We start from the raw sequence: 11,876 nt of genomic DNA, 5'->3' as shown, positions 1-11,876 counted from the left end.
AAAGGGGGTGGGCAGCCAGTTGCTGCTGTTTTAGTCCTCGACCTCCATTCTCCTGACTCTATCACCCTGATTTCAGCTGCTCAATTTTAGCCCCAATCCAACACCCCCAATCCCAGCCCTACATTCCACCCCTCCGCTTTCAGCCACTACTTTCAGCTCCCCAATTTCAGCCCCTGACTTCAGCCTCCAATCCCACCTCCTTGATTCCCTTCTTTGATCCCAGAACCCCCAATCACAGAATCATTTAAGCTGGAAAAGACCTCCGAGATCAAGTCCAGCCGTGGACTAATGACTTTTTCAAATACACCATGGCGCTGAGTGCCACGTCCAGTCATGTCCTGAACACCTCCAGGGACGGTCACTCCATCACCACCCTGGGTAGCTCATTCCAGTATGTAATCCCCCTTTCCGTGAAGAAATTCCTCCTTATGTCTGACTTAACACCCCCTGGTGCTGCCTGAGACTATGTCCTCTTGTCCTGCCGCTAGTGGCGTGGGAGAAGAGACGGATCAATCACCAAAGAACACAGTTTCTTAAGAAAACGTATTTTTACATATTCCACATCTTGCAGCCTCTCTGACCTCGGGCTCCCCCAGAGCGCCCCGATCCCCGGGCGGTGCAGTTCCCCCTCCCGCCCGCCAGACGGCGCTGCCCAGCGGGGCGGTTCGGGGCGGGCGGTGCCGCTGCGGCGGCGGTTCCGCTTCCGCGTGGCCGCGGCCGTCGGTCGGTCCCGGCTGTCGCTCCCCGCTGTCTGTCTGTCCGTCCCGGCTGTCGCTCGGTCCGTCCCTGGGCCGGTGCTCGGCGGCGCCATGAACCGGCCCAAGGCGGCGGCCGTGCGGCGGCCCAGCGCCGTGCCCAAGCCCTCCGGTGAGTCCCGCGGGGCCGGGCGGGCGGGGGCTGCGGGCGCTGTCTCTCCCTGTCGCTCCCTGTCTCTCCCTGTCGCTGTCGCTCACTGTCGCTCACTGTCGCTCACTGTCGCTCACTGTCGCTGTGTCTCCCCTCGCAGCGCACCCGCCGCCCGGAGATTTCATCGCGCTGGGCTCCAAGGGGCAGAGCGGCGAGGGCAAGGCCGCCGTCACGCTGCTGAAGCCGGCGCCGCCCGGGCTGCCCTCGGAGCGCAAGCGGGACGCGGCCGCCGCCTTGGCGGGCCCGGCGGGGCTGCCCGGGCTGACCAAGCGCCCCAAGCTCTCCTCCACGCCGCCCCTCAGCGCCCTGGGACGCCTGGCAGAGGCGGCCGTGGCGGAGAAAAGAGCCATCTCGCCCTCCATCAAGGAGCCGTCTGTCATCCCCATCGAAGGTGAGGTCTCGCTGCGCTCCTGCCGTCACAAGAAGCCTCGGGGAAACTTCTTTCTCTGGAGTCTCATCCCAGGAGTCTTTCTTGAAGCCCACACTGTAATTATGTGCTGTCCTCGAGGGTTTCCTTCCCTGGATATGGGGCTGAAGTCAAGGTTTTCTCTTCTGTTGGCATTGGGTTGTGTTCATTCTGTCTGACAGCTGTTTAGGAGCTGTATGTGAAATACTCCTTTGAGGAAATCTCAAAGTCTGGATTGTGGTATTTTATTCACATACTTCTTTAGCAAACTCGGGGTCTGGATGTTGCCTTTTGAATTGTCATTCCGTTTCTGATGTTGGATACATTTGCAGAGGAGTGTGCTAGCCTGGAAAAACAATGAAGGGACATTGTCACTTGTGAAGCAGAACTTTCAATGGCAATTGAGTAGGGGAAAGCTATTGCTGGGGCTAAAAGTGAGCTGGTCTGTCCTTTGCTGTCCCTTGTGACTGGTTCTGCAGCACCTTGGGGTGGTCATTTGGCATGAGGGTAAATGCTGATGCCTGTGTGTTGGTGGTTACAGTCGTCCCCACGGTGCTGCTGGATGAGATTGAGGCAGCAGAGGCAGAAGGCAACGATGACCGTATTGAGGGGGTGCTGTGTGGAGCTGTGAAGCAGCTGAAGATGAACAGAGCCAAACCTGACACCACTCTCTACCTGAGCCTCATGTACCTGGCAAAAATCAAACCCAACATATTTGCCACTGAAGGGGTTATCGAGGTGAGGACTCGCGAAATCACTGACGGATCTTTCCTGCCAAACTGTGAGCAGAGTTGCACTTTCTCTCAGGCCAGAGCATGGTCTGCATGGCTTTGTGAATACCAGAGCTCTGTGGCAAGCTGCTGCAGTTTGTATTTCTCTTTCTGCATGCTTTCTCAATAAGTCACTTGTTTATTATTTTATTTTTTGTGGATGTTATTTCAGGCATTATGCAGCCTACTCCGAAGAGATGCCTCCATCAATTTCAAAGCCAAAGGGAATAGTCTTGTGTCTGTCTTGGCATGCAACCTTCTCATGGCAGCTTATGAAGAGGATGAGAACTGGCCAGAGATCTTTGTCAAGGTTGATGAACTGAGGGGGCTTCTGCTGGACTGAGGCAGTGGTGGGCAGACAGGGTTGGGAAATGTGGATATGTTGGAGTAGGAGAGCAGCACAGGATTTATTACAGCTGTAGGGAAGGGGGTGGCTAGTGTCCTCTTGTCCACTGTGGGAATGCAGCTGGAGGAGGCCGAAATTGGAGTCTGGGCCCATCCTTGTAAAGAAAAATCTCCATGGGTTTCTGGAATGTAGCTTCCATTGCCTTTTGTTGCCTTAACTGTGCTCTTTTCTGAGATGTCTTTGAGAGTCTGTATTGATGTAAGTGTTGCAGAGACTCCTTGCTTTCTATTTGGTGTGTAGGGACTAAAATAGCTCATTAAATTAAAAAGGCTGAGCTGACCAGCTTCTATATTTTGATGGCAGAAATTGTTGTAAAGTCTTTCTTGAGAAGGTGCCCAGTAGAGCTTGGGATGTGGTGGTGTGTATTTTTGCTCTTGTATGATCATCTGGTTTTCATCCACGCACTGGTTATGCTAGTTTCCTACTATATATATATATATATATGTATGTTGGAAATCCATAAAATATGTATATTGTAAATCCATAAAAACTCACAAATACTCCTTTAATTAACCCCCTGAAAATGGACTGTGCTCCCTGCTGCAGGTTTACATTGAGGACTCCCTTGGGGAGCGCATCTGGGTGGACAGCCCTCACTGCAAGACGTTTGTGGATAACATCCAGACAGCTTTTAACACAAAGATGCCTCCTAAGACCATGCTCTTGCATGGAGAAGTTGGACGTAGTGGAGGGGACCTTAGTGCTGGTAAGAAGATGTTTGGGAACCAGGAGCAAAGGTTTAGGGAAAGGATGGAGCCTGCAGTGCTTATTGACTGGTGAGAATAGTTTGGTACCGGATGGAGTCACATAGACCAGGTTTTGAGTTCCAGGCATTGCTTTTCTTCTTTTTGGGGCTCTTTCATGTCCAGGGGATGTTTGAGGGTAGTGAAAAATGGGCCTGTATGGGATGCAGTGTGAGAGGCTGTGGTCTTGCTGAAGGGGATCCCTGAAAAGAAGCTGAACAAACCAGAGCACAAGTGATTGATCTCTAGAGAGGGGAGTTGTGTGCTGTGTCCAGTGATTGATCTCTAGGGAGAGGAGTTATCTCATGGAGTGTGCTGTGTTCTGGTCTCTCTTAGGGAGTAGCCCACACCCTTCCATGACAGAGGAGGAGGACAGCCAGAGTGAGCTGCTGATTGCAGAGGAGAAAATGAGCCCAGAGCAGGCGGGCCAGCTCATGCCCAGGTACAGTGCCTCTTCCTCTCCTAACACAGTTGTGTGCTGGTGTGTGTGTAGATGTGTCTGTGCTCACCCACCCTGCAGAGCTGTGGCAGGAAGCTCCTTCTCTGTAATCCTGTAGCACCTGCTGGGGGATATTGAGCAAAAGATAAAACTAGTGCCAAGAGAAAAGCGGGGATTTTCTTGGTTTGCAAGTCATGCCACAAACAAGAAAGGGTGCTGATCCCTGGGCTGGCTTTTGTGGAAATGAGTAAAGTTCCATTTATGTGGCCCAGGTATGAAGACCTTGCAGAGAGTGTGGAGGAGTATGTCCTAGACATGCTTCGGGACCAGCTGAACCGGCGCCAGCCCATGGACAATGTCTCCAGGAACCTCCTGCGGCTGCTGACGGCAACCTGTGGCTACAAAGAGGTGCGTCAGATGGCTGTGCAGAGGCTGGAGATGTGGCTGCAGAATCCAAAGGTAAGGAGAGGAGCTGTTGAGGCACAACCCTGGTCTGGAATCCAGCCAGGAGGGCTGCATGCTGTACTCCAGTTACATTTCTGGTCTGTAATAGCAGGTGGCTGGAGTCTTTCTGCTTTTTTTCTGCAGTTGACCAAGCCAGCTCAGGACTTGCTGATGTCAGTCTGTATGAACTGTAACACCCACAGCTCAGAGGACATGGAAGTTATCTCCAACCTGATCAAAATTCGTCTCAAGCCAAAAGTCCTTCTCAACCACTACATGCTGTGTGTCAGGTGAGTGACTGGGTCTGTGACAGGAAGAGAAAGCACTGTGGGAGATGTGCCCAGGGACTTGACCATCTCAGTGTCTCTGCACAATGCTTTTAAATACCAGCTTGGGGCATGGAGTGTCTTGTGTGCATTTAAATGAATTTCATTGTCCTAGAAATCTTTCAGTAGTCCTTTGATATTGTCCTTTGATATGTGCTGTTCTATCCTTTTCACTTTTGTGTGCTAAATACTTCAAGGAGAAATGAGAAGAATGTGTCCAGCTGCAATGAAATGTCAGTTCAGGTATCTCTGGTCTTCCCTTGCAGAGAGCTGCTGAATGCACACAGGGATAACCTAGGCACCACCATTAAGTTTGTGATTTTCAATGAACTATCAAATGCAAGAAATCCCAACAATATGCAGATCCTGTATACTGTGCTTCAGCACAGCTCAGAGCAAGCTCCAAAGGTAGGTGCAGTGTCTTGGATGACTGATGGTAACCCCAGAACCCCACCTGACAGATTTAGTTGTTTTGAGGCTCAGATAAATCTTTTCACAGACAGCTGTCTGATATTTATCATACTATTTTGAAATTATATCATTATTGGTAGGAATAAACACAAATGGGCATTTTCTAACTCCCACATTCAGGGTGATAATGCAATTTCATGAGAGAAATATTATTACAGCTCCCCAGGGGTCTGAAGGACAGGATACCTCCAGCATGGTTTCCTTGTGTCTCTTAATATTGTGGATGCAGACCCATTACTGTGCACTGAAAGTTTTCTCTCTGTGTGGCCCCAGTACCTGGCAATGGTGTTCCAGGACCTGTTGACCACCAAGGATGATTATCTGCGAGCTTCACGGGCTTTGCTGAGGGAGATCATCAAACAGACAAAGCACGAGATCAACTTCCAGGCCTTCTGCCTGGGTCTCATGCAGGAGCGGAAGGAGGCCCTGTATGCAGAGATGGAGTTCAAGGTACCATGTTCTTCCCTTGTGCTGCTGGATGTGCCAGTGATGCACTGAGCTCTTCTGTGTCTGCTTTCCTGGCCATTCTTCCTTTTGCTCTTTGGTGTCTGAGTGAGTCACTACTTGTGTGTCTCATAGCAGCACTCCCATATCTCATTTTCAAACATCCACGTTCATAATTTTTGATGACAAAACACTTCCAGAAGGCAGCTCTGGGTGTTGCTATTCAACTATTTTTTTTTTTTCTATTTTAAGGAGCGGTTTGTCATTCACATAACTGACCTGCTAGCTGTCTCCATGATGCTGGGTATCACAGCCCAGGTGAAGGAGGCTGGAATTGCTTGGGACAAAGGAGAGAAAAAGAGTAAGCAGAAGAACCTAGGTTTTCTTTGAGGATGAGCATTTTAGTAGATAGCTGCCCCTGATGCTGAGAAAACATCAGCTAGGGTTGGGAGCTGGCTGTCATCCTGGGGCTGACAGAGATTGGGAATGTGGCAATTGCATGGCCAGATGCTTCTTGTATCTATGGAAGCAGTGCCTGAGAGGCTGGGGAGAGGGAGCTGTGGGTGGAGGGGCCTCAGGCCTCAAGGAGCAGCTGTAAGGATTAAGGGGCTGGGAAGACAGGCCTTTGGTGTGGCTGACATTACTGCCCACATGGCTTCTTCTTACAAAACTAATCCATCAGTGCTTTGTGTTGGGGGTTTTGCTGCAGCACGTGTCAGAAAGCAAAGAACATGTTCTGTCAGAGCTGAGGGACTCAAGCCTTTCTCATACACTCCTCTGGTTTCCCTTCTCTAGTGGAAGGTGTCCCTGCCTGTGGTGCAGGAATCGGAACAAGATGATCTTTAAGGTTCCTTCCAACCCAAACCATTCTGTGATTCTATGATTTACTGTTGATGCCTCAGAGTCCTGGTTGCTGTCTTAAAACCACCATGCTTCTGATGATGCCCACACGTGTATTTTGTGACCTGACTGTTTTTCAGACCTGGAAGTGCTGCGCTCTTTCCAGAACCAAATTGCTGCTATCCAACGTGATGCTGTCTGGTGGCTGCATACAGTTGTTCCATCTATCAGCAAGCTGGCTCCAAAGGACTATGTGCACTGGTGAGAGTCAGCCTGGTCATGTCTGTGCATAACCAATCCCTTCCCCAACACTGATATATTATGAAAAAACAGGTATACACCAGGGTTTGGTTAGATTTCTCTCTCACTTTCAGACAGGGAGCAGAAACAGTTTTAGCAGGGACTATCTCCCTCTCTGAAATTCCTTCAGATGAATCCTTGTACCAGAAATATATGATAATGGAAATATTTCTGATTTATATTATTTGGGTCCACTCTGTAGTGTATTTTTAGCTATCTGACCAAACAAATTCCCTGTGGACTCCTTGTTTTTTTGTTTGACATTCTTTTTAAGGTTCTGTGACTGAGGGCTCCAGAGATAGTTCTGTCTTCTGGAGGACAGATGGGATTCTGGGGTCTTGACACAAGGCATTGCTGAGACAGTTCAAGCCAGAATTAATAGTAAGCAAGATAGGTTACTGAAAGTATAAAAGCCCAGAGCCCATATTGATTGTGTAGTCCTCTCTGTTCTGAATCATGTTGTTACTGTTGCTTGTCTCACTTATCTGAGGGGGCTCCTTCATGTGCAGGATGGGAAGCTTTAGCAGGACTTGAGGGAGACTGGACTGTTGTATGTATTCTTAAGCCTCACAGATGGTGTTTACTGTGCTCTTCATCTCTGCAGCCTCCACAAGGTGCTCTTCACAGAGCAGCCAGAAACCTACTACAAATGGGACAACTGGCCCCCTGAGAGTGACCGCAAGTGAGTGTGTGCCCCTCCCGTGGCAGGTGCAGGTGGGGAGCTGCTCTAGCTGGAGGCAGAGGAATGGGTGTTTTCTGGTGATCCTTATATAGCTTTGTGTTGGAAAAGCTTGGAACTGTGCTCAGATTTTCTTCATCTGTTACACTGCCATAAAACTGGGGGGTGTTGTTCCACTCTCCATCTGTTCCTCTTCCTCCTTCATTCCTGTTTCCTATGCCAAGTCAAGTTGTTCTGTATCTTGACACTGTAGTTGTAAGGAGAGCAGCCCCACAGTGTGTGGGTAACTGGGGTAAAGTTAGGGAGCTCAGACTCAAGGAGGCTGAAGCGTCGAGGTACGAGGCACTGCAAGTGATACTCAGATAATAATTTCTTTCAAATAGTTGCATTTGGAGCTGGAGCTGGGAGAAAGAAGCTGTGATGTATCTTCTGCTCTGATGAGTTGTAGGGTCTGTGGAGGGTTCCAGGAGCCCTCACGCTGCTGCCCTAAGTGTGATTGATGTCTCGTGTCTCCTGCAGCTTCTTCCTTCGCCTGTGCTCCGAGGTGCCCATCCTGGAGGACACGCTGATGCGCATCCTTGTGATCGGATTGTCGCGGGACCTGCCCCTGGGCCCCGCCGACGCCATGGAGCTCGCCGACCACTTGGTGAAGAGGGCTGCAGCTGTGCAGGCAGATGGTGAGGCTGCACACAGCTCCCACCAGCCAGTGCTCGCTTCTCCACGTCTTCCTATTGCCACCCAGGGCTGAGACAGCTCCTGCCACCTACCAAAGAGCCTTTGCATCACTTAAAGCATATTTTAGTCGTGATGGCTAAACATTTGGCTCAAAGCCAGACATGCTGCTGTTGCTTTCTCACTAGAGAAGCTTCTTATTTTCTCTTACTGTTTCTCTCTGTTACTAATTTTGTATCATGGAGTGTTTGGGAAATTATTGGTTGTGTGGAGAATGAAGGACTGTGAACAACCACCCAGGGTTTTGAGTCAGCATTTTTAAATTCAATTTAGTCCTTTGTACATACTGTAAAATGAAATTTGTAGGCTATGCAAAAATGGAAGGATTGGAAGTTAAATTAATTAACCAATTGTGTGCTCTTCCCAAGTCCATTATTGGGACACTTACAGAATAGCAGTTACAAAAGCAATCTTTACTCTTACTCCTTTTATGAACTCATTTAGCATTTGTCTAAATTCCTGCATTGCTGGTAGATGCATCCATTCAGCTGAGCTGTATGTGTTTGTGGCAGAATTGAGGCTGTTGTCAGAGTTTGATTCTAAAGCATCTTACATGCTCTTAGTGCTGACTGGTTAATGGCAAAGAGTGATCTTGAACTGCTCAGTGCTTGTGGAAGGATCTAGACTTTGCTTGCTTTGTTGCTGTTCAGTATCCTCTCAAAATGTGTGCAGCCTCTCATTTATGATGAGATTATATTTAAATCCTGCCCCATTTCATATACTGGAAGACTCAGAGTGAATCTGAAAACTTGCAACAAAGTTGAAATGCATTTTTAGTTCCTCTGAGCCCCAGAAGTTCTGAGCAGATTTGTTGCTTACCTGAAGGAGTGTATCCAAGTTCTGAAAAAGTTACAAGTATCATATTGGATGCATTTGGGGAAAAAAGTACCCTTAAGAATTTAAACTAGATTGCTGCTGAACAGCTCCATATCCTTATATATTGACTTATAGGATTTTTTAAGTGTTGTTGTTCTTTAAATGTTGATTTTTAGTTTTTGTAATATCACAAGAGCAAGCCCACAATAACATAGTTGCTTGAAGTAAAATTTTTTTACACTGTAATGCTTTTCTTGAAGGACTTTCAGGCAGGTAGACAGGTCAATAACTTGTTCAGTCTTTTCTTCTCCTCCAGATGTTGAGGTCCTGAGGGTAGAAAGAATCCAGCTGATCGATGCAGTCTTAAATCTGTGCACTTATCACCATCCAGAGAATATCCAGCTACCTCCAGGGTAAGACTTATCACATAGATAATCTTGCTGTGATCTAGCTCACTTTCACCTTGTGACTAACATTCCCAGCTCACAGATTTTAAGATGCCTTTCTTTATTAAAATTTGTAATAACAAAATGACAAGGATTTTCAGGGTTGTGTTCAGGTGGGTATTTCTCTAGAGCAATCAAGACCCGAGTCGTGGAATGTACTTTGGTCTGAAAGAACTGACCTTTCTGCCCTGGAAATCTTCAGCTGAATCCTGCTTTCCCTCCTGAAAGGATTTTTGTGTGTGGGTGGGTGTCTCTTTGTTGGGAAAAGCACTGAACTAGCATGACTGAATCTAAACAGTGCATCATTAAGAAGAAAAGCAGACTTGAGATGGGATAAGGAACCAAACTTGACCACTTATCTCTACTGGTTTTTGCAGATACCAGCCTCCAAATCTAGCTATTTCTACTCTCTACTGGAAAGCCTGGCCTCTCCTGCTAGTAGTGGCTGCATTCAATCCTGAAAATATTGGTGAGTGTGGACATTTCTCAGCGTACCAGTTTTGCTGCAAAAACTCGCCAAGGTGCTTTCTGCAGAAGTCTGGTTGCTTGTGTGCAAGGCCTGTGCTGGGTTGGTGAGGTGACTGCAGTTAAATAACTGTTTATCCCCTGTGGGTGAAAAATGTGTGCAGGTGGGATTTGCACCAGCAGGTGGCTGGAATTGCCTTGTTTGTACTCTGAGTGTTATGAGCTGCTCTCAAGTGAGTTTGTGTTTCCCCACCTTGCAATGTGTTAGAGTATATATAAAGGCTCTATTTTTTTCCTGTATTCCTTACTGTTCTTCTCTTCTCTGCTGCAGGTCTGGCTGCATGGGAGGAGTATCCCTCTCTAAAGATGCTCATGGAAATGGTCATGACCAAGTTAGTATGGTTAAATCCCTACATATATCTAACAGGCCACTGAAAACACACATTTCTGAATTAAGTTTGTGCCATGCAACTCCTTCCTTTCCAGTGGGACTTGTGTAAAATAAACTGGCATCAACACTGCAGTTGGAGTGGGAAAAGTGCCTTCCCTTGACAAAAATATTATAAGCAAGGGAATAAAGCTGAGAAAAAGGGGGAGGGGGATGACTGCTGTGCCTTGTTGAAAAGGTCTCAGTCTCCTGGCTCCACTGAGAAACTACTTGGCTTTTTCTACGTTGTCTATCAGAGCTGAGGTCCTGTGTTCTTTCTGACTGGTTCATGAATTTTGAATAGAACAAGATAACCATTTCCTTTTTGTAAATTTATTTTCTCAGTAATTATTCCTATCCTCAATGTACCTTGACGGATGAGGAGACACGCACAGAGATGATTAATCGTGAACTTCAAATCTCCCAGAGAGAAAAACAGGAGATTCTTGCATTTGAGGGTCATCTGGCAGCTGCATCCACAAAACAAACAATTACAGAAAGCAGCAGCCTCTTGCTGTCCCAGCTGACAAGTCTGGACCCTCAGTAAGTAGCCTTCTGCATTCTAGTATCATCATGAAATCCTAGTTAACAAGTCAGGAAACACTGCTCCTCCACAGGGTGGTTAATGTGGGGAAGAAGAACCCTGTGGTGTGGTAGCCCATGGGATCACAGAATCATAGAATGGTTTTGGTTGGAAGATCATCCGGTTCCAACCTGCCTGCCACCTTCCTATAAACCCTTCATGCACTACAGAACTGACTGATCCTCATCACATCAGAGTGAAGTTACAGTGTCAGCCTGTAACTTGCTGTTTCTGTGGCAGGGGCCCCCCTCGCAGACCTCCACCACATGTCCTGGAGCAGGTGAAAAGCCTGAACCAGTCTCTTCGCTTGGGCCACCTTCTGTGTCGCAGTCGCCATCCTGACTTTCTTCTCAACATCATCCAAAGACAGGTGGGCTGTGGTGGGACTGGATCCCTTCCTCTGAAACTTGAGCAGAGTGAGGGGCAAAAGGAAGCCAAGTGAGATTCAGGGGAAGGTGGTTTGCTGCTCAGGAATTAAATGATCAGTGTGCTGCATCTATGTTCTGCTGATGTGTTACTCTCATCCTTCCCAGGCCTCATCACAGTCAATGCCATGGCTGGCAGATCTGGTTCAGTCCAGTGAGGGCTCCTTGGATGTCCTGCCCGTGCAGTGTCTTTGTGAGTTCCTGCTTCATGATGCTGCCGATGAATCGACCTCAGGTGAAGAAGAAGAGGAGGGTGAGAGTAAGGACCAGCGTGCCAAGAAACGCCAGGTGAGCATTCTTTTGGAGATCCCTTCTGTTACCTACTTTCTGTGCATCCCAGATTTGATTTCACTGGACAGACCAACTTATTACTCCACAGAGACAACAGAAACAAAGGCAGTTGCTTGGACGCTTGCAAGACTTGCTGTTGGGACCCAAAGCGGATGAACAGACAACCTGCGAGGTGCTTGACTACTTCCTGCGGCGCCTGAGCTCCTCCCAGGTGGCTTCCCGGGTCCTGGCCATGAAGGTGAGCAGAATGAAAATCATCTTGACTAGGGTCTGTCTGAAGCCCAGGGCAGAGCCCTAGGTTATCTTGAGTCCAGAGCCAGCACAGTGAAATTGTTCCATGTCATCCTCCTCCAGTGACTTGTCTCAAAATCCAAACCCCATCAAATACACTTCTGCTCCCTGCTGCTCAGAAGTTATTGTTCAACAGCTAAGTTGTACTTAAGATAGAGCTGGATTTTACCTTGTTTCCTGTGGAGTTCAGGTGTAGGATCAGGAGATTGTGTGCCATGTGGAGTAA

The 11,876-nt window shown here is 48.1% G+C and overlaps 1 protein-coding gene across 2 annotated transcripts in view; it reads left to right on the top strand.

Annotated features, from left to right (window-relative positions):
* Nucleotides 1–740: 740 nt before the first annotated feature.
* The window catches only part of INTS1 (integrator complex subunit 1), a 28,070-nt gene continuing 16,934 nt past the window's right edge, over nucleotides 741–11,876 (top strand). For both annotated transcript variants that reach the window (XM_053991991.1, XM_053991990.1), the window contains exons 1-21: nucleotides 741–867; nucleotides 1,007–1,297; nucleotides 1,854–2,050; nucleotides 2,255–2,392; nucleotides 3,035–3,194; nucleotides 3,568–3,673; nucleotides 3,943–4,129; nucleotides 4,259–4,404; nucleotides 4,707–4,848; nucleotides 5,185–5,361; nucleotides 5,608–5,716; nucleotides 6,336–6,456; nucleotides 7,100–7,177; nucleotides 7,694–7,851; nucleotides 9,039–9,135; nucleotides 9,546–9,637; nucleotides 9,965–10,025; nucleotides 10,406–10,603; nucleotides 10,884–11,013; nucleotides 11,177–11,356; nucleotides 11,448–11,597. In XM_053991991.1, coding sequence (XP_053847966.1) covers nucleotides 810–867; nucleotides 1,007–1,297; nucleotides 1,854–2,050; nucleotides 2,255–2,392; nucleotides 3,035–3,194; nucleotides 3,568–3,673; nucleotides 3,943–4,129; nucleotides 4,259–4,404; nucleotides 4,707–4,848; nucleotides 5,185–5,361; nucleotides 5,608–5,716; nucleotides 6,336–6,456; nucleotides 7,100–7,177; nucleotides 7,694–7,851; nucleotides 9,039–9,135; nucleotides 9,546–9,637; nucleotides 9,965–10,025; nucleotides 10,406–10,603; nucleotides 10,884–11,013; nucleotides 11,177–11,356; nucleotides 11,448–11,597 — 2,976 coding nt within the window. In that variant the 5' untranslated portion in view covers nucleotides 741–809. The remainder of the gene's footprint in view (nucleotides 868–1,006; nucleotides 1,298–1,853; nucleotides 2,051–2,254; nucleotides 2,393–3,034; nucleotides 3,195–3,567; nucleotides 3,674–3,942; nucleotides 4,130–4,258; nucleotides 4,405–4,706; nucleotides 4,849–5,184; nucleotides 5,362–5,607; nucleotides 5,717–6,335; nucleotides 6,457–7,099; nucleotides 7,178–7,693; nucleotides 7,852–9,038; nucleotides 9,136–9,545; nucleotides 9,638–9,964; nucleotides 10,026–10,405; nucleotides 10,604–10,883; nucleotides 11,014–11,176; nucleotides 11,357–11,447; nucleotides 11,598–11,876) is intronic.

Source organism: Vidua macroura, chromosome 16, assembly GCF_024509145.1.
Source record: "Vidua macroura isolate BioBank_ID:100142 chromosome 16, ASM2450914v1, whole genome shotgun sequence".
Taxonomy (NCBI): Eukaryota; Metazoa; Chordata; class Aves; order Passeriformes; family Viduidae; genus Vidua; species Vidua macroura.
The sequence above is the reverse complement of the archived record's forward strand: the minus strand, read 5'-3'. Positions and strand labels throughout refer to the sequence as shown.